This window comes from Brachionichthys hirsutus, chromosome 22 (assembly GCF_040956055.1).
Source record: "Brachionichthys hirsutus isolate HB-005 chromosome 22, CSIRO-AGI_Bhir_v1, whole genome shotgun sequence".
In the NCBI taxonomy this organism is placed as follows: Eukaryota; Metazoa; Chordata; class Actinopteri; order Lophiiformes; family Brachionichthyidae; genus Brachionichthys; species Brachionichthys hirsutus.
This window is the reverse complement of record NC_090918.1, coordinates 4530695-4555942: the sequence shown is the minus strand read 5'-3', so window position 1 is coordinate 4555942 and position 25248 is coordinate 4530695. Positions and strand designations below refer to the sequence as shown.

At 50.4% G+C, this 25248-nt stretch overlaps 5 protein-coding genes and 1 pseudogene across 6 annotated transcripts in view; 3 read left to right on the top strand and 3 right to left on the bottom strand.

The window, feature by feature from the left end:
* Nucleotides 1–3803, top strand: e2f7 (E2F transcription factor 7). Its single transcript, XM_068755515.1, has 12 exons — nt 1–99; nt 310–612; nt 704–869; nt 955–1182; nt 1272–1427; nt 1502–1645; nt 1762–1896; nt 1994–2066; nt 2214–2504; nt 2548–2672; nt 2937–3265; nt 3468–3803. Exons 1-12 carry the CDS (start codon nt 1–3, stop codon nt 3627–3629), a joined length of 2211 nt encoding a protein of 736 aa, XP_068611616.1. The 3' UTR covers nt 3630–3803.
* Nucleotides 3804–5374: 1571 nt separating this feature from the next.
* Nucleotides 5375–10999, bottom strand: LOC137910601 (deoxyribonuclease-1-like). 2 transcript variants are annotated; one of them, XM_068754978.1, is made up of 9 exons: nt 10964–10999; nt 10160–10352; nt 8747–8835; nt 7538–7627; nt 7309–7421; nt 7111–7223; nt 6847–7004; nt 6360–6456; nt 5375–5856 (listed from the first exon to the last, which is right to left on the bottom strand). In XM_068754978.1, the coding sequence occupies exons 2-9, from the start codon at nt 10307–10309 to the stop codon at nt 5698–5700; spliced, it is 969 nt and encodes a 322-aa protein (XP_068611079.1). In that variant the 5' UTR covers nt 10310–10352; nt 10964–10999; the 3' UTR covers nt 5375–5697. The 2 variants fall into 2 exon arrangements, with proteins under 2 accessions (XP_068611079.1, XP_068611078.1); XM_068754977.1 differs by lacking the exon at nt 10964–10999 and adding an exon at nt 10609–10731.
* A 2382-nt stretch (nt 11000–13381) lies between these two features.
* Nucleotides 13382–13866, top strand: LOC137910602 (histone H2B-like; annotated as a pseudogene).
* A 778-nt stretch (nt 13867–14644) lies between these two features.
* Nucleotides 14645–14956, top strand: LOC137911004 (histone H4). Its single transcript, XM_068755428.1, has one exon. The coding sequence runs from the start codon at nt 14645–14647 to the stop codon at nt 14954–14956; it is 312 nt and encodes a 103-aa protein (XP_068611529.1).
* A 550-nt stretch (nt 14957–15506) lies between these two features.
* LOC137910698 (uncharacterized) overlaps nt 15507–25248 on the bottom strand; it is a 257139-nt gene continuing 247397 nt past the window's right edge. Inside the window, exon 3 of the mRNA XM_068755086.1 lies at nt 15507–16200. Coding sequence (XP_068611187.1) covers nt 15803–16200 — 398 coding nt within the window. The 3' untranslated portion in view covers nt 15507–15802. The remainder of the gene's footprint in view (nt 16201–25248) is intronic.
* Nucleotides 17779–24561, bottom strand: LOC137910752 (serine/threonine-protein kinase 38-like). The gene is made up of 14 exons (XM_068755151.1): nt 24351–24561; nt 22627–22766; nt 22451–22502; nt 22250–22372; nt 22062–22145; nt 21871–21994; nt 20249–20403; nt 20062–20164; nt 19920–19981; nt 19655–19772; nt 19405–19528; nt 19229–19324; nt 18589–18680; nt 17779–18363 (listed from the first exon to the last, which is right to left on the bottom strand). Exons 2-14 carry the CDS (start codon nt 22758–22760, stop codon nt 18248–18250), a joined length of 1383 nt encoding a protein of 460 aa, XP_068611252.1. The 5' UTR covers nt 22761–22766; nt 24351–24561; the 3' UTR covers nt 17779–18247.

The window sequence follows — 25248 nt, the reverse complement described above, 5'->3', positions numbered from 1 at the left end:
ATGGAGGTTCCATGTCTGGCCCTGAAGGACCTCACCAGCCCAGATCCAGGTCTCAGGGGGGGGGCAGGTGAGGACGACGATGGCCGGAGTGAGCAGAAGGTGAGCCGAGCACTGATCACAAACGTGTGTGTTTGCTGTATTAGTACTTCAACCTAGTATAACAGACCTCCATCCTATTGGTTTATACGGCAGCAGGTTAACAACGATTTCAGGGATATTTATTTTTCATATTATTGTGTTTTCATTACTTGATATTCAGCCAACATGGCTGCTCTTTGAAAAGTAAATATTTGTATGTAACAAATACAGGAAAACGTCTGCATGGAGAGGAGAAGAGCCACGCCCCTAAAATCCGCCGAGTCCACCGTCCCTGCGCTGCTGAGAACCAGGAAGGGTGCGACCCCTGACCTGGCCCACGTCACCCCCATCAAACACAGCTCCCTGGGGGAGCCGTGGACCCCCACCGCCAACCTGAAGATGCTGATCAGCGCCGCCAGCCCAGACATCCGCGACAGAGAGATGAGGAAGGTCCTGTTCCGGCCTATAGAGAATGAGAAGGGGGGGCCGGGGAGTCCGGAGGCTGGAGTGGAACGAGTGGAAGACTCTAACCAGGTGTGTGTGTGTGTGTGTGCGCGTGTGTGTGTGAGAGCGATCGTCCTGCTGATGGTGATGCGTGTGCTTTGTGTAGTTGGAGGTAGAGGAGGAAGAGGAGGAGGAGGAGGAGGAGGAGGATGGCGTCGATAGAAAGCCCAGCAGGAAGAAGAAGAGTCTCGGGCTGCTGTGCCAGAAGTTTCTGGCCCTCTACCCGGACTACCCGCCGGCACAGCGCCCCATCTGGATCTCGCTGGACGAGGTGGCGACCGGTCTCGGTAGGTCTGAGTGGCTTCAGAGACCTCAGAGCGATCGTCTGTCTGAGCCGACCAATAGCAGGCCGCTACTCTCCCCACCTGGCAGGGGTGGAGCGCCGGCGCATCTACGACATCGTCAATGTTTTGGAGTCTCTCATGATTGTGGGCCGGATAGCCAAGAACAGCTACACCTGGAACGGGCGCCAGCAGCTGGAGGCGACGCTGCAGGAGCTGCAGCGGCGGGGCCGGCAGCAAGGCTACCACCTCCAGGTGGCGCTGGGCTCGGGGGCCGGGGGGGGCGGGGCCCACGGAGCCCAAGGACACCACCTGAGACGTAATGAAGCTGCCGTTTCATCTTCTCCGTTCTACTCCTGCCCTTCATGCATTCATTCATTCATTCATTCATTCAATCATTGTTTGTAGCTGGTAGCAACAGGAAGGACAAATCTCTGCGGATCATGAGCCAGAAGTTCGTCATGCTGTTCCTGGTGTCCAGAACCCAAACGGTCGCCCTGGATACGGCAGCCAGGATCCTGATCGAGGAGAGTCGGGACGCTTCCAGTCACAGCAAGTATAAGAGTGAGAGAGCGCTGACGTTTCAGGGCGGAGCTTGCTCTGATCCACAAAGCTAAGCTCCGCCCCCGTGTTTGCAGCCAAGGTGCGGCGACTGTACGACATCGCCAACGTGCTGACCAGCCTGGGCCTCATAAAGAAGGTCCACGTCCGTGAGGAGAGGGGCAGGAAGCCCGCCTTCAGGTGGCTCGGCCCGGTGGAGTTCAGCCCGCCTGCGGGCGCCGGTGAGATCAGACAAAGATCAAACGAAGATCAAACACAAGGATCAAAAGATCAGACGGAGATCAAACACACAGATCAAAGCTGACCCTTAAACTTCTGTCGTCGCCATCACATGCAGGAAGTACTGTCGTCAACCTCGCTGGGGCCACGCAGCCAATGGCACGCCACGCCTCCTTCAGCATCGCAGCGCCCTCTGTGGCCATCCAGCGGCGGGTCAGCTCTGCACCCGTCAGCCCGAGGCCAGAAGGTTCAGGTAAGAAGCGACGGAAGGAGCGGGGCGCCGTGGTCGGGGGGCGCCGTGGTCGGGGCGCCGGCCGACCAATCAATGTCTTTCCTCGCTCCCTCGGCAGCCCCACCCCCCCGGCCCTCGGACTGTTCCAGGAGGAACACGGCGTGTCGGCTGCGGTTTGGAAACGGCACCAGGTGAGTTCTCGCTGGCCGCCCAGCTGGGTGTTTGGGGGGGGGGGGGGGGGGGGTACTCCGTGTGTTGATCCTGACCCGAGCATCAAAGGACAGGCATCAAAGGACAGGCTCAAAGCTCCCTAACCATCGGTTTCTTGCCTCTCGCAGTGGCGGCTCGTCTGCTGCCCCCCAAATGGAGCCCCCCCCCACGCCCTGCTTGGCCTACCTGCCCAGCCTGTCCCAGCCCTCGGTGGTCATGCTGTACGCGGCGCTGGACAAGCACGACCCGGTGGCTGAAGGTCCGAGTTCGACGAGAGCGCCGTCTGAGGAGGGCAGGAAGAGAAGGAGCGAAGACGAGGAGGAGGGAGGAGCCGCGCTGAGGAAGAAGGGAACGCCTGAGTTGGAGGAAGGTGCCGAGGTGAGGGCGGTGTTTGATGTTCTGGGCCACTCGTCGGATGAGTTCCAGGTTTATTCCCGTTCCTTGCGTGTCCTTCCAGATGAGAGCCGGGGCTACCATGTCTGGCAACAACAGGACGTCTCCCGGTGGCCCAGCAGGCCTCAGCGGGGGTCCAGGCGGCCGCAGGCCCGTTCAGCCGGCGCATTACCTCTACATCCCGAACAACACAGGTACGGTGTGTGTGTGTGTGTGTGTGAAATGGTGAAAAGTGTCTGCAACGGGTATCTGCGGCGTGTCGGGTATCTGCGGCGTATCGGGTATCGTGTACCTGCGACGTATCGGGTACCTGCGACGTATCGCCCGGCGCCACCTGCAGAGGGAGCTGTTAAACTGTCCTGGTTCCCACCCTGCCTGGGACAGGCGAGCCGGTGTCTGATAGTTCAGCTTCAGAGCGCCGGTAAATAAGTCATTCTCTCCTGATCTGCTTCCTCCAGGTCTGAACGGCCTCAACTTCCTGGTCTCTGCCGGCCAGCACGGTGCGGCTGGACCCCCCAGCGGCGCCCCCTCTGTGGCGCTGCCCTACCTCCTGCTGCCCTCCGCGGCCCTCTCGCACTACCCTCTGCTGGCCAGCAGTCTGCCACAGCAAGGCTCTGATGCCCACCACCAGCTGAGCTTCAGTCTGCCCACTGTGCTGCCCCCCGCCCACTTCATGGTGGGGGCGGTGCCGTGCGGACTGGCAGCAGCATCAGAGGTCAGCAGGTCGCCGCCCACTCCAGAACGAGGCTCAGGTGCAGCAACCCCACGTTCCCCCCCAGGACCACCGGTAAGAGCTGGCCACCTTCAAAAGGTCACTTGACAGGAAATACACTCTCCATTTCCCCCTGGAGCTGCGATTCATTTTGTTTACTTCCAGTAAATAGAACAAACAATGGATCTACTAAAACGCCCCGTCCTGAATGCATGACGGACGCGGTGAGCGCCTGCCTGGCGCCACTTCCACTTAACTTCTGCCTCTGACTTCACAGACTCCACCCACCCCAAAGGAAGCCACGCCCTCTGCTCCTTCTAAGGCTTTCTTCCAAACCCCGGGCACGCTGGGAAATGCTGCGCCTGCTGCTCGCAAGAGAGGCTCCGCCCAGAGAAGACTGGACGTCAGCCACGCTCCGTCCAAGCGGCTGGACGTGTGAGGAGGCGGAGGAGGAGGAGGAGGAGGCCCGTGTGAGGAGGAGGAGGCCCATGTGAGGAGGAGGAGCAGGCCTGTGTGAGGAGGAGGCGGCCTGTGTTTCAGCGGCGTTGATCATTGGTGCTGTGTTAATAATAATAATAATAATAGCAGCATCGATCCGAGTGGGATTCTGATATCTGAAATGAACTCTTTCCAAAAATATGAAACTTATTTTGGGAGTATTTAGTCTTTTTTATGGCCTTATTGTTTGAAAATTATACTCTTCTATTACACTTTCTTACAATAACGGTTTAAATGTGCCTCCCGGTTCATCTTTTGGGACGGACCGAAGCGATCAAATAAATATTCCAGTGTAACGCCGCCCTCCTGTGGTGGGAATCAGCCACTGCGGTTTTATATTACCGTACTACCTTGTTCCACATCAATCGCATAATTCCTATTTATATCTTAGTTAATATATGTTGATTACAGGAAATGAAAAGGAACATTTTGAAAGATATTTGTCTAATATGGAGGTTTAGTTTGCCGTCAAGGCATCGTAGGGAATGTTGGCTGTTGATTGGCGCGTCACCGAAGCCCGATCCGATCCAGTCGTTCTCTCCTCCTGCACATGCTGCTGGAAAGTCAGAGGAGGTTTGTCGGACCGCGAGATTTTCATTTTTGCAGGAGTTGATGAAATTATCAGGACGACGAATGCCGCTGGTGTCGTGTGACCTTTTACAGCGTAAAAGTCTCTCGTCTCCTTTGGGGAAGACGAACGGACAACGGGACGGTCCCCTCGGGTACTTGAATACTTGTGCCTTCACTAAGTAGTGGAATTTAGAGATATTGGAGCTGTGGGTGCGTTGCGTAGTCGATAGTCTAGTTCGGGGTGTATGTTTGTATTCTTGAATTTTCCGTCCAGGATCAATAAAGGATTCTGATTCGTCGTGGCATGAAGGTGACGCTGCTTTGAGTTGTCTCCTCTGATTCGCCTCTGGCTGTAGTGAGAGGCCAAACCGACGTTGGTTCGATTCCCTTCATCACTAAAGAAGCTACGATTCCATCCCGCGCCTCCTTCTGGCGTTTGGGCTCCACGCCACAGCCGGGGTCTCTGCAGAATAATGTGCCGAGCGACATGGATCCCACAGAGATGGACCGGTGACACCGGAGCGTTCTCACCAGATCACCGAGTGGCTGCGACGACCTCCGGCGCGACTTGGCGGACCAATCGTGTGACGCGACACGTCATCTCTTTCCTCAGACAAACCGGCCCACTTTTGGTTTGCATGCGGCACAGAGGCAGAAACAAATTGCTCAAATGGTGAAACGCTGCAGTCGCGGCTTGTGTAACCATGACGACCGGTACCCCGAGCGACTGGAAGGAGGTGTCAGGTTTATTCACGTCCCTAAACCGACATTTATGGATTAAAAAATCAGTTAAAAACACATCAACTCTGATTCACTCTTTCTTTTCATGGTTGGTGTATAAAGATACCAAGAACAATCTAGAACCTTTTGGTGCTGATCCAGATCACCGTGTGGATCCGGACAGCCGTCTGTCCGCGGCCCCGGTGGACAGGCTAAAGGTGATTTTAATCGTAACTTTTTTGATAAGTCACAGATTTTTATAGCCATTTACCATTCTAGTAATTTTAGCACTACCTTTACTTTAATTATCCAAAAACAATCATTGATGATAACCAATCAATGCTGTAGAAGATGTCATCGAGGAGGTGAAAGAAACAAGACGAGCATTTTTCTCACAATCATTATTTTACTGTTCCATAACACACAGCAGAAATGATAGCTAATCCAGAATGCAGCTGCTCCTGTTTTGATGGGAACCAGTCAAACATGCCTTGAGGTAACTTTCTCAAGGCACTTTACAGGTGGAGCAGAGAAATACCTGCAGGGAAATACAGAACCCAACAAACAGTAACTTTATACACCGCGATTACGTGTTGCTTGTATTTCCTGAGCAGCATATATTAGTGGACCTTTCGAGTGGTTCTATAGGGGAGCCATTTTGTCCATCCATCCATTTCAGCATAAAGTACCCACATGTCCACTGCTTCTTTTTCATTGTGTCAACAATGCATGGAAAATACAATGGCAGAGAAGAGAAAAAGAAAATGATGATTGGAGTCCGTCATTTTCTTTATTCCCATTGTTAAGGAAGTGGAACGGCTGCGTGACGCTTCCTTTAGCCAGACCTCCACAGGGTAGTGGTCGCTGATGTCAAGAGCCTGGAGAGAAAGCAGAGCACAGACATTCTCAACACTCGTCGAGAAAATGTTACGTTAGATATCATGAAGAGCAAAGAAGGAGAATCAACTGGACCTGTTCACGCTGGATCAAAGACGTTTCTCCTCTCATCCACGAGGCCTCTTCAGTTCTGAGACTGGTAGACGGTCAGATTTCATAACTGCCGGGAGCCTTAGCATTCATAGAGTCAATGCTAATACTCCTGGGGCATCCGATTGCCTCGGTGGTTTCGGTCCCTTCTTTGTCTTCTGCTCCAACAACGTCTCTAAACTCTCGACCAGTCTCTCAGAACTGAAGAAGCCTCTCGGACGAGAGGAGAATCGTCTTTGATCCAACTTGAACAAGTCCCGGATGATTGAGAACCTACACAGTTATGTTATATAGAAAGATTGTTATCAAACATACCTTTCACTGTCTCTCACACACACACACACATACACACACACACACACACACACACACACACACACACACAGCCTGTTACCTGCTCGCTAGTGAGTTTGTATTCCACTTGGAAGTCAAATGGTTTGGCTGATAAGGGAACGATTGTTCGATTAAACCTTTCCCCATGCACAACAATCCTGTTCAAACACAAAGAACGAAGTGACAAAAGTACACATTAAACTGTTTCGTCTCGTTTTAATATGAATATATGTGTTAAACAGCTCAGACCTGCTCAATCTGGAATATGTCTTAAGGTAAGACAGGAAAATACATCCCTGAGATCTTTAAACAGAATTATAGTACAGCGACCAAGTACCTTGGTAAAAAACAGTTGTGAGAAAACAGACTTTACTAAAAGTCCGTGGGTGATATGGGGTCACGGTTAAAGTCGATGTATTTGGACCCGAACCAACGCCCTTAGCATCAAGTCACAGCGCCCACCCTTCGGTGAGACAGCTGAGAGTAAGTGAACACGTTTCGGACACTGAACAGCTTGTGGCCTTTTGCGTGGCGTCCCATGAGATCACCTGTCGTAGGCACAAGACGTGCTCGAGCTCACGGTGGTGTCGGCCTCGTCTGGTATGAGCCAAAACAGGCTCGTTTCTTGCAGCAGACGCACATGCTTCCTGTTCTTCTTAGCCAGGTAGCTACAGCCGGCGTTGAAGTCCCCGAGAAGCATGACGTCCTGCTCACCCACACACACACACACACACACACACACACACACACACACACACACACTGACTGACGCTGTTTGAAGGTGTCCACCAGTTACCTGCAGCACAGCTTACCTCGGTGTTCCACATCTTCATGACATGCTGCAGAACATCGTACAGCGCATCGAGCTCCTTGGTGGCGTTGGCCGGGGTGGTGTGCAGAGGTACGAGGACAAAGTCTTTTATAGCTGAGCATATAGACGGGGTTGAGGAGAGGAGTTTATATACAGTGGGCGTCGATGTCAGGGAGCGTTTCATCAACTCAGAAGTGACCTGTCTCGGGGGCTTTGAAGCGCACCACGAAAGGCTCTCTGGAGAACGCATCAACGTCTCCTGGTAAAGTATCTGGGTACTGATACTGGGCAGTTGCGGTAACTTTGTCAGTCCTGCACACATTGAGACCGACGCGTCAGAGGCTGCGACGTGCACATTTGTATTTGTTTTTGCCGTTTTGCCCTTCGTGCCCGTCCCGGCGTACGGGGGGAGCAGACCCTCAGCTCACCTGTACGTGAACACGTACTGCTCTTTGTACGCGTCCGACCGGCCCAGCCGCTCGCTGGCTGCAGCGGCATACACATGCCCAGTGTCGTACCTGGATGTTGAAGAGACAGACACAGACATGCTGCTGCTCAAGACAACGACTGACGGCGGGGATGAATGCCGTGCATTAGCTGGAGTGACGTCGGTGTGGGCGGAGCTATCGATGGGACCAAGTCGCATCAAGGACAGACGCACACGCATCTGGAACGTGCCCATTTGAGTCAGAAGGAAAGTTTCATTACCCTCACCGAAGAGGAGGCGAGGGTAATGCAATTGGGTGCGTTTGTTTGTCTGTTTGTCTGTTTGTCTGTCTGTCCGAGCGCATAACTCAAAAACTAGTAACCCAATCGACTTAAAATTTTTACACAAGCAAGGTTCTGTCCGTGGCTCGGTCCTCCCCGAGAATGGCGTTGATCCGGATCTGGATCCAGATTCTAGAATTATTTTTACATCTGGAATTGTGCCTGTGCTGTAAACTGTCACTTTCAGAGGGAGGGAAACGAATGGCATGATGGGAAAAAGAGTCCAGAAGGAGTCTTGTAGTACGTTCTGGAGCAGCAAGCTAGAGCAGGTTTGGCCCCTCTGATCCGGAAGCCCTGTTTACCGTCTCACAAGATCCAATAGTCTATTGGAGGCGGGGTCTGCAATCTCTGATTGTCGTTTTCTAGTTATACGTGTTTTTTTAATGTGGAGTCACCTTTACTAGTCGGCCCTGCAGCATGATTCGGGCGTATAAACAGCGTGAACATGCTGCTCCAGGACCGGACCGGTATCCTGGACGACCGGAAGGTGCCGCTCGGTTTGTTCCCTTCCCGAAACCAAAAACTAACGATGGGAATGATCAGCGTTGGATCAAACCTTGTGGGCGACCACACGGCCAGTTGAATGAGTTATCATTAGTGACGGGGCTCGTTCACCGCGTCAGCTTTAATGTGGCTAACCTAATATTCAGGTCACAGAAAGCATTGTTTGTCCTTTGGTCTGAGTCTGCTCCGATAGCATGAGGGGGGAGGGGCGTGTCACAGGAAGGTCAACAGCAGGATAGCCGAAGACGTCTGTTCCCTGAAATCATGTGTCTTTGACATGTTGTGGAAAACAGTTTGCTCTCGAGTAGCGGCGGTCGTGTGGCTGCAGGTAGAGATCGGTCGTGGTGAAGGACGGGACAAGTCACCTGTTGAGGCTCTGGATCAGCTGCGGTAAAGCTGTTTCTTTACTGTCTCTTACTTCCTGAAGCAAACATATGTCATACCGAGTGATGATCTGAAACAGACATTAGAGTCATTAAGTACACTGAAGACGATGATTGGGTATTTTCATAAATGCAAAAAAAGGGAAAACTATTTCCAAGAAAGTTAAGATGCCGTGGTGATGGAGAGACTAACAGATGAGGTGAGACAGGAAGCTCCTTGGAATATGATGTTTGCAGATGACATTGTGATCTGCAGGTAGAGGAGAATCTAGAGAAGTGGAGGTCTGCTCTAGAAAAGAGAGGAATGAAGGTGAGCAGCAGTAAAACAGAGTACATGTGCGTAAATGAGAAGGTCCAAGGGGGGACAAGGATGAGACGTAAAGAAGGTAGAGGACTTCAGGTACCTCGGGTCAACAGAGCAGAGTGATGGAGAGAATGTGGAAAGGAGGTGAAGAATCGTGTGCAGGCAGGCTGGAACGGGGGGAGGAAAGTATCAGGTGTGCTCTGTGATAGGACGAAGGGACAGGTCTACAAGACAGTGGTGAGGACAGCCATGATGGACGGCTTAGAGACAGTGGTGAGGACAGCCATGATGGACGGCTCAGAGACAGTGGTGAGGACAGCCATGATGGACGGCTTAGAGACAGTGGTGAGGACAGCATGATGGACGGCTTAGAGACAGTGTCTCTGAGGAACAGACAGGAGGCGGAGCTAGAAGTAAGGAGATGAAGATGCTGAGGTTCTCCTTGGGAGGGACCAGGTTGGACAGGATTTATGGACAGAATTTCTAGGTGCAGCCGGGGCGTTGAGGGGGGTTCGGTTTGGTGACCTCAAGATTGGATCGCTGCTTTTTGCAGACGCTGTGATCCCGTTGGCTTCATCAGGCCACGCCCTCCAGCTCTCACTGGATCGGTTCACAGCCGCGTGTGAAGCGGCCGGGATGAGAATCAGCACCTCCAAATCCGAGGCCATGGTTTTCAGCCGGAATAGGGCGGAGTGCACCCTCCAGGTCGGGGAGGAAATCCTGCCCCAAGTGGAGGAGTTCAAGTACCTCGGGGTCATGTTCACGAGTGAGGGAAGAATGGAGCGAGAGATCGACAGACGGATCGGTGCAGCGTCTGCAGTGATGCGGACCCTGCACAGATCCGTCATGGTGAAGAGAGCATTTACCGGTCGATCTTCGTTCCTACCCTCACCTCTGGTCACGAGCTTTGGGTAGTGACCGAAAGAACGAGATCGCGGGTACAAGCGGCTGAAATGAGCTTCCTCCGTAGGGGGCGGGGGGGGCTGGGCTCTCCCTTAGGGATCGGGTGAGAAGCTCCGTTCTGTTGTGATCTGGCGCTATAGAAATAAAACAAAATGGGAAGCATCCCGGCCAATGCGCTTCTGTCTCACCCTCGCAAGATTATGCATGACGCTGCTCTTCTTGGTCTTGGAATCCCCAAAGCTATGAAGGTTGAAGGCACCGATTCTCAGACCCGTCGCTACTCGAACATCACACAGATCCACGAGGACGGAGAGGAGAAGGAGGGAGGAGGACCTCATGGTGCGGCAGGCCAACTCGGATCTGAAGAGAATGGGATGCCCCCTGTTGGCAACACAAGGAGTAGATCCACGCTTTTTATCGTGTGGAGACATATCCAGGTAGAAATGACACACACACACGCCCAATACACACATTCCTAATCATAATAATTATATATAAATCAGATACCGCTGAATCTTACGTGCCTCAACAGCCTCAAACTGGCAGCTTGGAGACTGCAAGTCCAGACCTGACTTCCTGTCTTACCAAACAAAGTCTCACACACGCATCTCGTAATATCCTGATAAGCAAACCTCACATATCAGCCGATGGACTGGGATCTGTACTAGAATGTGATCAAACATTGTCCTGTTCTGAGTAAATCATCATGAGAAGGAGGAGTTTCAGCGACTAAAACCCTGGTTGTCGGTGTGTAATGTCCCCAAGCGTTATGACCCCCACATGTGACCTCTTCATGTGACCTCCCTCTCAGGCTACGCAGCGATCACAGCGTTACTTTGCAGCTGGAACGACAAAGCGTGGCTGAGCAGGCTCCGATGAGAAGCCCTCAGACGAGCATCACGGCCTCTGCTGCAGCCACATTCTCCTACGAGGATTTACGTCTTCGGTTTCCCTGGAATCCCTCCTAAAGGACTGCAGCAGCAGCGGCTTACCGGAACGTCTGATGGTTTGAGGGTTGTTGTTGCTTTCTTGTTCCCGGCATTGCAGTGAAACTCGAACCAGTGCCCGCCTGCTTCCTGTGGGAGGAGCATCCGTTTCCGTCCCGTTACCGGTTTGCACGTTATTGCGTTATTTGCCGTGTGATGTTGTGCTGATAATCTTATCAGACACGGCTAATGAATAAATGGATCTGAACGAACACGCAAGCTGTCGTCCCGTCACATCAATGCTGTTTCACGTTTGAAATGATCAGGATGTGAAATTCATTTGCAGTAAATGTGAAAATAGTCCCATCAAAACTTTTAATAATGCGAACACCAACATTTAACTTATCTTTAAATGCCTTCAAACGTTTGTTTATGTGATTTACAGACAGGCAGAGGGGGCAGCCAGTGAACGTGACTGGGAGAGTGGGAGGAGCTTCCTGCCTCCGCTCAACCCTTTCTCCTCTCCACTGCGCATGAACAGCTCTCACTGCTGATTGGCTGTGTGGCTTTGCGTGTATCCAATCAGATGGTGCTGTGGGTGGGACAATGCTGGAAAAAAAGGGTCGTAATGCTGCCTTCGCGTGCTCCGGGAAAAAGGAACTTCACCACTTCCTGTTCACGTGCTTCTCTTGTCGCAAAACAAAAGACACGGACTCTGGCATTAGCCTATCCCAGCGATCGATGGGCGAGAGGCAGGGCACACCCTGGACAAGCCGCCAGTTCATCAAAAGCTTGTCCAGGGTGGACCTTTCCATTTCCACATGAGCTTCTTTTTAGTTTATCAATCTTATTTCGATGAAGTCTAACAAGTAGTTTGACATTGCATGTCCCAGAATCTTCTTATCAAATATGAAGTCAATTCCTGTCACTGCAAAAAAAGAAGCATTCATTCATCTTTTTAACCACTTTGTCCATTACTGGGTCACGAAAAAAGACAACCAGCAGGGGGCTTCTCTCTAGAAGCTATAACTATTGAACTCAAACGCCAATCCCCGTTCCATCCCTTTCACAGCAGCCCACGCCTACGAGACGGATCCACGAAGGACTCCATCATGATGCTGCATTGAGTAGTCATAGTTCCAGATTAGGGTCAATTGAACCGCCCAGAAACGCGTCCATCTCAAGCGTTGCTGCTTCGATGTCATGTTTGTTATTGGTATGCTTTATGTAGGTGAGGTAAAGCTTCAAGCATGAAAGGGTTGAAGGCGTTCCGTTTTGTACAGGCTGGGCTTTGCATTGTACTGTGTGTAGTAATTTATTGTAATAGTTTTATGATCTTACTTATTTTCTTTCATACTTCTGAGTTTACAATAAAGTTCTGAGTTTAAAAACATAAATTACTATCATGTATGGTATTCTTTATGAAGTTACGATTTGAAATACACAACTTTTTGTTGATTTACCAAATAGATTCGGTGTATTTGGCTGCTTTCTTGCTGCAGACATCCACCGTGGAGATAGGGACGTCACAGCGGTGCTGGAACCCAACGGCTCTTTTAAGAGCCACTTTATTCTACTAAGAGTTTCTCTCATCAAATATTCGCTGTTAAAATCACACATTGTTTCCGATTAAGTGAATGAATGAATATATTTATTAGATAGAATGTTAGAGTACAAATACAGTACACACAGTAGCATGTATTACAGTACAAATACAGTACACACAGTAGCATGTATTACAGTACAAATAAAGTCAAACATCCTGTCTAAGAGGAGCATTTCCGTTGAAAGTCCTAAATCATTGACAATTAACAATACAAATACAAATAAAATCAATATTCAATAACTCAATTGATGCAAAGTAACATTAGAAAAATAAAAATAAAATGATTTTACACCGCCGATGCAAACAAACAATTAATCTAAAATAAATTACACCACTGATGCAAAATGACAATGAATGACAATAAATTACATAAATTACAATAAATTACTAAGGTTATTAATATGTGCAACGTAGGTGGACAAAAACCCTAAAAGGTGTTTCACTGAGAGCTTCTATTAGAGCCCGTAATAGAGCGTCCATGGTGTCGATTCCAGCGACGAAAGCTTCCCATAAACTAAAGGTTTTATAACAGAGGATGTCTCGGACGAAGCTTGATACGAGAATGACGCGCGGGGAACGCCGGAAGCGCGAGACCATCATTGATGAAGGACAGAGACCAATACAGGACATAAATCCATGTTGAGTTCTGTTCATCAAAGGAGCTCCACATGAATCAGAGCAAGGGAAACCTAATCCGGAATACAGCCTGACCACGTGATCTGATGAAGGAAACGATCCATGGAGGAGCAGCTGCTCGCTGAAACACAGCTGGACCAATCAGAAGAGGGGGTTCACACAGCGTTATTTGAATGGAGCGGCTATAAAAGAGGCCTCTCCCGGCGCGCGCCATCCGCGTCTTTACGCAGAGAGGAGCAATCATGCCTGAAGCAGCGAAGTCTGCCCCCAAGAAGGGCTCCAAGAAAGCCGTCACCAAGACCGCCAGCAAGAGCGGCAAGAAGAGGAGGAAGAGCAGGAAGGAGAGCTACGCCATCTACGTGTACAAGGTGCTGAAGCAGGTCCACCCGGACACCGGCATCTCCTCCAAGGCCATGGGCATCATGAACTCCTTCGTGAACGACATCTTTGAACGCATCGCCTCAGAGGCGTCTCGTCTGGCTCACTACAACAAGCGCTCCACCATCACCTCCAGGGAGATCCAGACCGCCGTGCGTCTCCTGCTGCCCGCCCGGGGAGCTGGCCAAGCACGCCGTGTCCGAGGGCACCAAGGCCGTGACCAAGTACACCAGCTCCAAGTGAAGCCCCGGATCCACCAGCCCAACGGCTCTTCTGAGAGCCACCACCTCTCTGAGAGCTGATCTCTGCTTGATATCGATCCTTTGATCTCATTCAGTCTCTGAACATTCCTGCTGGTTCTGATTCTCTACATGTCGGTAGAATCTGGGACCTAAGTATTGTATTACAGTACGAGTACAGTCACATAGTAGTGTGTATTACAGTACAAATACATTCAAACAGTAGCATGTATTACAGTACAAGTACATTCAAACAATAGCATGTGTTACAGTACAAGTACATTCAAACAATAGCATGTATTACAGTACAAGTACATTCAAACAATAGCATGTATTACAGTACAAGTACAGCCAAACATCCTGTCTAAGAGGAGCATTTCTAAAAAGCCCTTGTGGTCTTGTTTCCGTTGAAAGTCCTTTGTGCATAAATCATCGATATTTAACAATACAAATAAGACTAATATTAAATTAATCAATTGATGCAAAATAATAATAAATTAAAAAGACACACTATGTACAACGTGATGACGTTTCTGCCCCCCTGATTAATTTTAGAGCCTTCAGACAAAGTTCAGGGATCGAGTCTCCACAGAAACATCTGTTTGAGGTTTACTCTCTCAGAATAAATCAATTATTGATTTAAAATATATAAATCATTATAAATCAATAATTGTAGTTCAGCGTAAATGTGATGAAATGACGTCTCGTGTTTTTCCCGCTGGGGGGAACTCGGTCTGTACATTTTAATCTGCGCGTAATTTCTGCGCCTTTCAACAGTCGGGAGAGAAATGGATCCGCCTCTGTTCTCTAACACGTCCGCAGCGGACAGATAAACGTCTGTGAGAACGTGAAGCTCTTCATTCAGCGTGAAACGTCTGACCCGTGGAGATGAGCGGAAGAGGAAAGGGCGGGAAAGGACTCGGTAAAGGAGGCGCCAAGCGGCACCGGAAAGTTCTCCGTGATAACATCCAGGGGATCACCAAGCCCGCCATCCGCCGCCTGGCTCGCCGCGGCGGCGTGAAGCGGATCTCCGGGCTGATCTACGAGGAGACCCGCGGGGTGCTGAAGGTGTTCCTGGAGAACGTGATCCGTGACGCCGTCACGTACACCGAGCACGCCAAGCGGAAGACCGTCACCGCCATGGACGTGGTGTACGCGCTGAAGAGGCAGGGACGCACGCTGTACGGCTTCGGGGGGTGAAGCGCTGCTCCCGGTGACGATCAAAGGTCCTTTTAAGGACCGCCCACTGGCTCCAGAGAGCTGCTTCCGGTGCTGATGAGAGTTCTAAGGAGCTCTGAACGACTGATGAGGACTAGTGGAGACCGGAAACGGGGGGGCGGGTTTGTGTAGCTGCCCCCTCCACATTAAAGTATATAAATATGTACCGCCGTGTAGCTGACCCCCCCCCCCCCCCCCCATTAAAGTATATAAACATGTACCTCCGTGTAGCTGCCCCCACATTAAAGTATATAGATGTGTACCTCTGTCCCAAACATTCGTTCTGTGCTGCTCAAAGAAACATTTGTACTGGATGGCGTCGGAGTTGTGAAAATGTCTTTGTTCATGACTTCAAAGCCGTAACCTTTACAGGTGAGTCCTGCAGATGAATGTAGATCAGTGTCTCATGACATGGACACTGTTACAACATGCATGTTATTACATGTATGTTCTACTTCAAGGGGTCTGTATTCGGACCTCAACTCTTTCTCCCGTCTATAAATACTTCTTGCCGAGTATCAAAGATGTTCTGATTTATTTCACTTCCAGATGACAGAAATATTCATTTGATCCGGAGGATTTATCTTTCAGCTGTAATAAACTAGAGTGTCATACCTCCAGCCTCCAGCAGGAGTAGATCCCTGGACTAACAGGTTTAAAGTTCTCAGCTCAAAGCTGCAGGGTTGAACTGAGCTCCACACTGGATCCTGTTCTTCGTGGATCCAAACGGTTCTGGATCAGAGCAACGCGAGAATGAAAGCTCTTTTTCGGACTCGTGTGGGGCTCTGAAAAGAGCCGTTGTGCTCCACTGGCTCCGGGTCCAGGACTTCACTTCTTGGCGGGCTTCTCGGTCTTCTTGGGCAGCAGGACGGCCTGGATGTTGGGCAGCACCCCTCCCTGAGCGATGGTCACCCCGCCCAGCAGCTTGTTGAGCTCCTCGTCGTTACGCACGGCCAGCTGCAGGTGACGCGGGATGATCCGAGTCTTCTTGTTGTCCCGGGCAGCGTTTCCAGCCAGCTCCAGGATCTCAGCGGTCAGGTACTCCAGCACCGCCGCCAGGTAGACGGGCGCGCCGGCACCGACGCGATGCGCATAGTTCCCTTTACGCAGCAGCCTGTGGACACGGCCGACCGGGAACTGGAGCCCGGCACGGGAGGAGCGGGTCTTCGCCTTGGCTCGGGCTTTACCGCCGGTTTTACCGCGTCCGCTCATCTTCAAAGGGATTTCTGGAGGAGGTCACAGGAAATGGGTCCGGAACCGCCGCTACCTTCCCTTTTATGGACCAGAGCGCGACTCGACCTGCCGGACCAACCGGAAAGAGGGCTGCTCTCAGCGGATCGATCTGTCCAATGAGCTGCGGGCTGTGTGACGCTCCACTGGGGAGGGGGGGGGGGGGGGACCCAGCTGGACCAATCAGAAGAGGGGGTCCCCACAGCGCTCTTGAATGGAGCGGATCGCCTCATTTCCGGTCCTTTCTGAAAGTGGCTGAGTCGCTGCAGCGTTCCGGTTCCGGTTCGTTTGGTGCTGTCCTTTGGTCCTGAATCTGAACCGCTGGATAAATCGATCCACTCTGTGTGTTCTGGCCATGCAGGCTGAATCTGAATAAAACTGTCTGATGAATAACTGGAAATGACCACATTATATAATCCTGAGGTTAAAGGTCAGCCGTTCACAACATGGAGACGTAATCTGGGAGCCTAAACCTCTGCTCTCCAGTACGGGGCGACCAGTTTCCCAGCTCTGCTGCAGGAGGCTGCAGCAGAGCGGGTCATCATTGATGACCCGCTCGGTTTGGGCCGAGTGTCGTCCTTGGGGTGTCATCTTTACTTCCCTAGGGGGGGGGGGGCTCAGCTGTGACGAGCTGAATGCTTCCTGAGGTCTGCCTCCAAATCTGACAAAGATAATGTTCTCAAAATCTGTTTTTTTTTAAATATCAAAAATACAAAAAAAATAAGGCAATACATAAAGAGGGTAAAAAATAAACTACTAATAAACTTGGTTTTGAAGTATTTGTGTGTGTGCTCTGATAGAGGTCTTTACGTTCCTAGAAGCGCTTCCGCTTTCTGACTTGAGCCAACAACATGTACCGGCAGCTCGAAGGCTTGGTCCGAGGTCCCATTTTTCACGAGCAGAACTCTAAAACCTAGTATGTATTGCAAATATATATATATATTTATATGCATGAGACCATTTCTCTTAAAATATTGTTCACAAATCTGCCTAAATCTGCATTATGAATAATTTCATAATAACAGTTTGATAATCCCTCCCACCTCGCAAGTGTGTCATATCAAGACTGCATGAAAAAGACCCTCTAAAATGTTCTTTACTGGCGGGGGGAGGGGGGGGGGGGTCGACCTGGAGGGTTCAGATTAAACCAGTCTCTATCTTTGTTGTCGTTTAAAACAGACTGAAATAATAATCATGTATAATTTCTCAGCCATTGTTAGCCGTTTGAGGTTTTGTGCTCGTACGCTACATTTGCTCACATCATGTGCATCTCCTGGGGGCTAAGCCCCCCCTGTCCTTAAAACCTAGTGACGCCCCCGTCTGGCGCTATATAAATAAAACCGAATTGAATTGAACATGTTGCCCCCCCCTGTGAGGACACGCACAGGAAGAGCTGCCCCCCAGCGCGAACACAAAGCTCCCCGCATGCGTTCTCACCATAAAGAAGCTTTAAGGAGAATTCCAGCATGACTTGAATCTTCCATTGATTTGTTTGACATTTTATTTCCTCCTTTGAGCTGAACATCCACAGACAATGGTAATATCTGGAGGGGGGGGGGGGGGGGGGGGGGGACTTTTAATGCTAGCTAACATCTGCAACGACGTGTTGGACGAGCTCATTTTGAACGTCTGGAAACAACTGGAGTGATGAAACGTTCCTTCCGTTGCCCCGGAGTCCAGTGGGATCCACGAAGGCTCGACTGACGCGCACGTTTCTACCTACAATCACCGTTTCAGTCTCCTCTTAATGCAGCCAACTCTTGAAAACAAAGCAGAAAGTCATGCTAAACGTTGGACGGTCCTTGAGCAGAGTGTCGGAGCACGGGGCCCGCGGGTCGCCGGCTCCTACGCAGCGGTCAGAACTCCGCTCCGGTGGATTCAGTAGAAATTCTGTTTGCATCTGAGCTAATTGAGCCCAAAGTTGAAACCACGGCTGTGAAGTCTTCACCGCCAGACCGTGAAACGTGGAGAGGCTTCAGCACCAGCAGGGCGCCGTGGCCCGATCCTGCGTCCCTAGACGTCTGTTTGTGCCCCCCCCCCACGTCAGGCCTTCATGTAGGTGGGGATGGTGCCGCGTTGAGTCAGACCCTCGAAGCGTTTGTACGTGTAGTTGAGGAAAACCCAGTCCTTCGATTTGAAGTCTGGCTCCGTTGCACTGGCTGTGAACGAACACGAAACAGAAGGAGGTTATGTTACTGTCCACTGGGGGGCGCTGAGAACCACAACTGGACAAATTTATGATGTCTTTCAATCTAAACTTTTAAAAAGACTATTTTACTGAAATGACACGTTGATCAAATATTATTATGGAAACATTTGGTATGTGAGTTTTAGTAATTATTAACGTTACGAGCCACATTGGTGCGCATGGGGGGGGGGGGTACCTGGCTGGAGGATGTCGGATTCTGGGAAGTCGTCGAAGTTCGAGGTGTCATCGATGCTCTTGATCTCGATGGAGATGGCGGCCGGCCGCTCCCTGCGAATGCAAGGCAGAAGATCAAAGAAGACAGAATAAACTAGAAAAGAAAGCTCCTCCCCCCCCTAACTGGATCTACACCGTCCACACGGTGATCTGGATCAGCACCAGAAGGTTCTAGATTGTTCTTGGTATCTTTATACACCAACCATGAGGTGTCAAAGTGAATCAGATTAGTTGGTTAGTGAGTATTTTTAACTGATTATTTAATCCAGAAATGGTTTTAATGTTAAAATGTAATATTTGTTCCTGACCTCATTCTGGATCAGAACCAGAAGACAAGTTTCATGGCGGTTCATATCGGGCCCCTTTATGACTGGGATTATTGGTGAGTGAATTGAATGCAGATTTTACACGATATTATTATTTTATTTTTAACCTTCCATTATAAGATTCGTTGCATACTTTCTGTTTTGCAGTCACACGCAGAAAAGATTTTTCTGTCCCAGAAATAATGAAAGGAATTCGTTGGCAAGCCATTGTGATAAGATCCTATTGTTAAAGCCAGTGGTTCCGTCCCGAGTACCGGTACAAGGGGCTCCGTGTACCTGATGTGCTCCCAGTCCACCGACTCAAAAAACTGATGACTCTTTATCTCCTCCACATTCGCGGCTCCAATCCTGTTCTCCGCGTCGGTGCAGTACCTAAAACAGATCGAGCAGAAGATGGCCAAAGTCCAATATACCTTAACCAACATCTGGCCGCTGGTACGGTGGAGACGTGCCTCAATATCAAATCTTTGGCCCTCTCCGAGATGGGAACCTCCGGCGGGAAGACGAGGGTCTCCTTCCAGGTCATCACCTTCCTGTACGTCTCCTGCGGCGTCTCGGAGCAGAAGGGCGGATAGCCTGAGCGCGACCACAAAGCATTCGCAAAAAATAAACACACAAAAGACAATCTGCAAGGGAATATTTAAAATCATTCAAAATGATGGAACCTACGACGCTCGTGGACGTTTCGAACGTGCATCTTACCGATGAGCATCTCGTACATGATGACGCCCAAAGACCACCAATCACACAGCTTGTTGTAGCCCGTCTGCATGAAGACCTCCGGGGCGATGTAGTCTGGAGTTCCCACAGTAGAATAGGCCTGAATCACACGAAGGTGGGCGGTGAAGGAACAGGAAGTGCGTCCGAAATAAACACAACTCCGACGGAGGAAGAGAGGCAGGAGACGACTGAAACGCAGCATGTATTTATACTGCGTCTTTATTCATCTTGATAATCGGTTCGGTACCAGCTGCCTCCGGTTCTTCTTCCAGGTCTCTGCTTTCCTCTTGGAGTTCATATTCTGGAATGCTGCAGGAAGCAGGAAATTCAACAGCGGACCGCAGCGTGGATACCCAAATACCATCTGTGTGTAAATGTACTCGACTCACAGAAGTCGCTGGGCGGGTTGTGCGTCAGGTTCCTGTAGAACTCCGTGCGATGGGCCTTCTTCAGGCCCGTGCACAGGCCAAAGTCGGACAGCTTCACATGCCCCTGAGCAAGTCATCGCTCGATGAGACATTTGCAGACTCACACACACACTCTGAGCGTCCACGGGGGACACCTCCGGGGTCCTACCCTGGAGTCCAGCAGCAGGTTGTCTGGTTTAATGTCTCTGTGGATGAAGCCCAGCTGGTGGATGGAGTCGATGGCGAGGACGGTCTCCGCGATGTAAAACTGAGTCGCCTCCTCAGACAGAGTGTCCTTCTTCATCAGCAGCGTCATCATGTCTCCTGGAGAGCGTATCAAACAGAGGAGCAGTCAGGACTCGTCTCCAAGTCCTCCCGGTACGAGCGTCGCCTTCTCGTCCCCGAGACGTTCCCCGAAGCCGACCCTCCCCGGCGGTGGAGCGGCGGGGACTCGGCGGCGTCACCGCCGCGGCCCGGGTCGCTTCCCGGTCGGGGAACGTCTTTAATCCCGAGGGAAATATAGGAATGAAGTCCATGAGATCATCTCTAAACCTGTGCATCGACATTTTAGATGTACGAATTTTAGAACCATCTAAATTCTAAACGATCTAATATACATGTTATGTGCGTCACCGTGGTTACCGCCGTTGCCTCGCAGCAAGGTCACAGGTTCGAATCCCACTTGGGGCCTTTCTCTGAGGAGTTTGTGGGTTCTCTCCGGGTTCTCCCCGTGTCTGCGTGGGTTCTCTCCGGGTTCTCCCCGTGTCTGCGTGGGTTCTCTCCGGGTTCTCCCCGTGTCTGTGTGTGTTCTCTCCGGGTTCTCCCCATGTCTGCGTGGGTTCTCTCCGGGTTCTCCCTGTGTCTGCGTGGGTTCTCTCCGGGTTCTCCGTGTCTGCGTGGGTTCTCTTCGGGTTCTCCCTGTGTCTGCGTGGGTTCTCTCCGGGTTCTCCGTGTCTGCGTGGGTTCTCTCCGGGTTCTCCCCGTGTCTGTGTGTGTTCTCTCCGGGTTCTCCCCATGTCTGCGTGGGTTCTCTCCGGGTTCTCCCTGTGTCTGCGTGGGTTCTCTCCGGGTTCTCCGTGTCTGCGTGGGTTCTCTTCGGGTTCTCCCTGTGTCTGCGTGGGTTCTCTCCGGGTTCTCCGTGTCTGCGTGGGTTCTCTCTGGGTTCTCCCCGTGTCTGCGTGGGTTCTCTCCGGGTTCTCCCCGTGTCTGCGTGGGTTCTCTCCGGGTTCTCCCCGTGTCTGCGTGGGTTCTCTCCGGGTTCTCCCCGTGTCTGCGTGGGTTCTCTCTGGGTTCTCCCAGTGTCTGTTTTTAGAACGTAACCCCCGCGGAAAATGAGGGACTACTGTATTGAAATATATCCTCCCGGGACCCAGCCGGGGGGACATGTCCTCTGTAGTGGACATCTCCTGTTGTTGTTGCTAAGAAACCGTGGAACGTTTAATACCATTTGTTACAACACATCTCTGTGAGCAATCCTTTGAGGATGCTGGACATGAAAACAAAGAAAAGGAACAGACTTTGCTGTGAACACGACATGAGAGCGGCACCAAGGTGAAGCCGCGCACCTGAACTCTCAAAGGCAGCAGCAGAATCACTCTGATTGGCCGGTTTGTGATCTCTAGTGAGTTCGTGCACTGAGTTGGTTTTGTTCTTTGAAGAAGGTGATGTTCATGCACGGTTCATTTTGTGCGCCATTAAAAATAAATAAATCACATTTTATTTTTCACTAAAGAAGGGTTCGGTACCTCCAACGAGGTTAAGAACCACTGGTCTAAAGGAAGCGCTGCAGACCTCCAGGCAGGAACTCCATGATGAGGTAGAGGTTCCTCTTGTCTTGGAAGCTGTAGAACATCTTCACCACCCAGGCACCGTCCGCCTCCACCAGGATATCCCTCTCTGCTCGAATGTGAGCGACCTGCAGAGACAGAGCGCGGCGCTTTACAGGCGCTAACGCAGCAGCTTCGCGCCGGCGTCCGCTTCACCTGTTCCTTCTCCAGCATGTCAGCTTTCCTCAGAATCTTCATCGCATAAATGTGCCCCGTGTCTTTTTTCTGCACCAAGCGGACCTGAAGGGGGCAGCAGCACGGTTCCCTTTATGATGGCTATAAATAAACAACATGTCTGGCAAATTAAAGTTTCAACGAAAGAACAGAAGAAGTCTTGAGCGTACCTCTCCGAAAGCCCCTCGTCCGATGACTTTAAGGGACTCGAAATCATCCAGGCCCAGTCGCGTCCTCTTCAGGCGCAGAAACTCGGTCTCCTTGCGCGCGTGCTGCGAGCGCCGCATCGCTTTCTGCAACGAGCAGGGAGCCGGACGGTGACTCGTCTGGAGCCGCCTCCGGCAGACGGGGACGCCGAAGCGCACTTTTACCTCCTCGTCCGGCAGACCCTCGTCATCCATGACTTTCTCCAGCTTCTTCTGCCTAAAAACACAACGGGACGACATCTAACACACACAAGCTGCACGACGCCGACCCCAGCGCTGTGGGGCCCCCCGGCAGAAAGTCCCTTTGTCGGCCGGGTCGGGTCAGGCGGCAGCAGTTCTACCTCATCTCGCGCTCCTCGTGCTGCGTGAGCAGAGTGCTGTAGAAGTTTTCCAGTGTCAGTTTGGCCACAGTCACCCTCTCGCGGGTGTGGTTGCTCATGGGCAGGGCAGCAGCGGTCCCCCCCGTCATGGCCATACTATCCTGCAGGGTGGGATCATCAAAGGTCATCAAAGGTCACACATGTTGCTGCATTGTGAGATCATGACTGAGCTGATCAGATCCCATCACCGCCACTCGTTCCAACATGGCCGCTGCTCAAAAGAGCTACCGCGCCTTTAAATGTGTCGTTGAGACATTCGACGTCAACGATTGGAAGGACGTACAAGTAATATCCGTTAATATATTTCATAGAGCAATACTGGAAGAGACCCCGACAAATGAGGACGGACTTATTTACTCACAGCCTCTTAAATTGTACTTAAATATAAACACAAGGTTTGTTAAAAGAACTCGAGCTGTAAAAGAAAATACATCATTAAAGTAAATCATCTGTGTTTGGTTGCATTTATGATAGTATACTTTATGTACTGTTGTTTTTCCTTCGTTTAAGTATTATGTGTACTATGTAAATGTACTGTATATGAGACGCAGTATGCTGATACTGCGTTAGGGAATGTTATTACACACACACAGCGACACACGCTCACACACAGCGACACACACACACACACACAGCGACACACACAAACACAGCGATACACACACACACACAGCGACACACGCTCACACACAGCGACACACACACACACACACAGCGACACACACAAACACAGCGACACACACAAACACAGCGACACACACACACACACAGCGACACACACAAACACAGCGATACACACACACACACAGCGACACACACAAACACAGCGATACACGCTCACACACAGCGACACACACACACACACACACACACTCACCCACAAACGTTCACACACCCTCCCCCCCCCCCCCCCCCACACACACACACACACACTCCACCCTTAAAACACTGTCAGACACTGGACAGGAAACATTTTCCATCCTGAATGAAAGGGCTCAGTCATGATAGCAGAGGAAGGAATGGGGTGCGTGCGTGCGTGCGTGCACACACACACACACACACCTCTTAAAGTAATGTGTATGAAACATCAACTTGTGGAAAAACATTCTGCAGCATTCTGATAATAGCATCGTCATGATGTCTGCCAATTATGATGACGATACTTTCTTAAAGTATGCACTGTAGTATCACCTAATCAATCATAACGTTATATGTTGTTACACGGTGGATAAAGATCAAACACTAAGTGCTTCAGAATAAACTTTAAAACGAGAAAAAGGTATTAAACGCTATCTGCAGCTGCCTTCCGTCAATATAGTCAAAATAAAATAAAATACATAAACTAAACGCACCTGTACTAAATAACGTGCTTCTGTTAATGTCGCGCTTTTAATCCACTGCGCGTATCTGCGTGTATCGATCCGCAGAGACGACGTGCGCCTGCGCGAACATCGACTGGGCTATTTAAACACGCAAATATATAACGACTCTTAATATCTCGCTTGTTTAACGTAAACCATTTGCGTCCCCCCGTCGGACCCTCCCAGTCAGAGCTGCGCTGCGTGACGTCACTGCTTGCCCGTTACCGCGTTGTTATTCCCTCACGCCTGGCTGACAGGCACCGTGAGGGACAACACAACCCGTAAACCTTTTCTTTCTTTGGGTGGTAAATGTTTTTCACGCACCTCCGTGTCCTGCTCCAGGTCGACGCTTGGCTTCCGCCGCCCCGCGAACCAGGAGAATTAATTAAATTGCGTGTTCAGCCTAATAACGCCCCTTTAGCGGAACCCATCCATCCGCACCGCCGATGACGACCCCAAATCAAAGGACTAGCTCCCCTGTGGGTGACGAGAAGTTAACCTGAAGTCATTTTAAAATATATAAACGTCCGCATTTACACATTCTGACCTTCCTCCGTCTTTATCGCTACGAAATATGAAACAAGAGCGACGCTTCCGGTGACGTCAGGCTCGTCACACGCAGCCACGCGAACACGAGCCAATCACCGTCTAACAAAATGACCCGTGGTTCCAGTCAGCCTATGATGTGTGGACAATACGTGAGATTGACTTGTACTTCAGCCAATGAGAGGGTGAACCACGGTCCCATTGCCCGCCCCCCGCCACAGCGCTGGACTCTCATTGGGCCAACACGCCTTTGTAGCTTCGGATATCATCAGGCTGCAGTATTGGAACAACTCATTATTAATAACTCATTAAAAACAACACAAATGATCACTAATACTAAAAACTATAATAATCAATCAACACGATAAATTAATAATTATTTTATTTAACCTCCTTTTATATATATATATATATATATATATATCGGTTGATTTTGTTTAGTTAATTTGAACTTGAGGGGAGGATTTTTATATAAGCCCTTTCGGCTTCTTTTCCTCTCCTGCACTATTATTTGCCTTTGTAATGTTTTTTTTGTTTTGTTTATTATTGTGCATATAAATAAATGAAATGAAATTAATCTGAAATATCACTTCTTCAATATATGGCTATAAAAACTGAAAAATGTGTTGTGTCCAAAACATCTAAACACAACATTATAACTCTAAAGGATGCTGAT

Excerpts from the sequence above, each read along its gene's own strand:
- e2f7 (XM_068755515.1), top strand. The coding sequence starts at position 1 with ATGGAGGTTCCATGTCTGGCCCTGAAGGACCTCACCAGCCCAGATCCA. Across the intron at positions 870-954 it reads CGAGGTGGCGACCGGTCTCG|GGGTGGAGCGCCGGCGCATC; the intron begins GTAGGTCTGAGT and ends CCCACCTGGCAG. Across the intron at positions 1,897-1,993 it reads CCCGAGGCCAGAAGGTTCAG|CCCCACCCCCCCGGCCCTCG; the intron begins GTAAGAAGCGAC and ends CTCCCTCGGCAG.
- LOC137910601 (XM_068754977.1), bottom strand. Across the intron at positions 7,628-8,746 it reads CTGATCCAGAGCCTCAACAG|GTACGACACTGGGCATGTGT; the intron begins GTGACTTGTCCC and ends TTCAACATCCAG. Across the intron at positions 6,457-6,846 it reads ACGTCTTGTGCCTACGACAG|GATTGTTGTGCATGGGGAAA; the intron begins GTGATCTCATGG and ends GTGTTTGAACAG.
- LOC137911004 (XM_068755428.1), top strand. The coding sequence starts at position 14,645 with ATGAGCGGAAGAGGAAAGGGCGGGAAAGGACTCGGTAAAGGAGGCGCC.
- LOC137910752 (XM_068755151.1), bottom strand. The coding sequence starts at position 22,760 with ATGGCCATGACGGGGGGGACCGCTGCTGCCCTGCCCATGAGCAACCAC. Across the intron at positions 22,503-22,626 it reads CACGAGGAGCGCGAGATGAG|GCAGAAGAAGCTGGAGAAAG; the intron begins GTAGAACTGCTG and ends TTGTGTTTTTAG. Across the intron at positions 18,681-19,228 it reads GTGGACTGGGAGCACATCAG|GGAGCGGCCGGCCGCCATCT; the intron begins GTACACGGAGCC and ends TTGCATTCGCAG.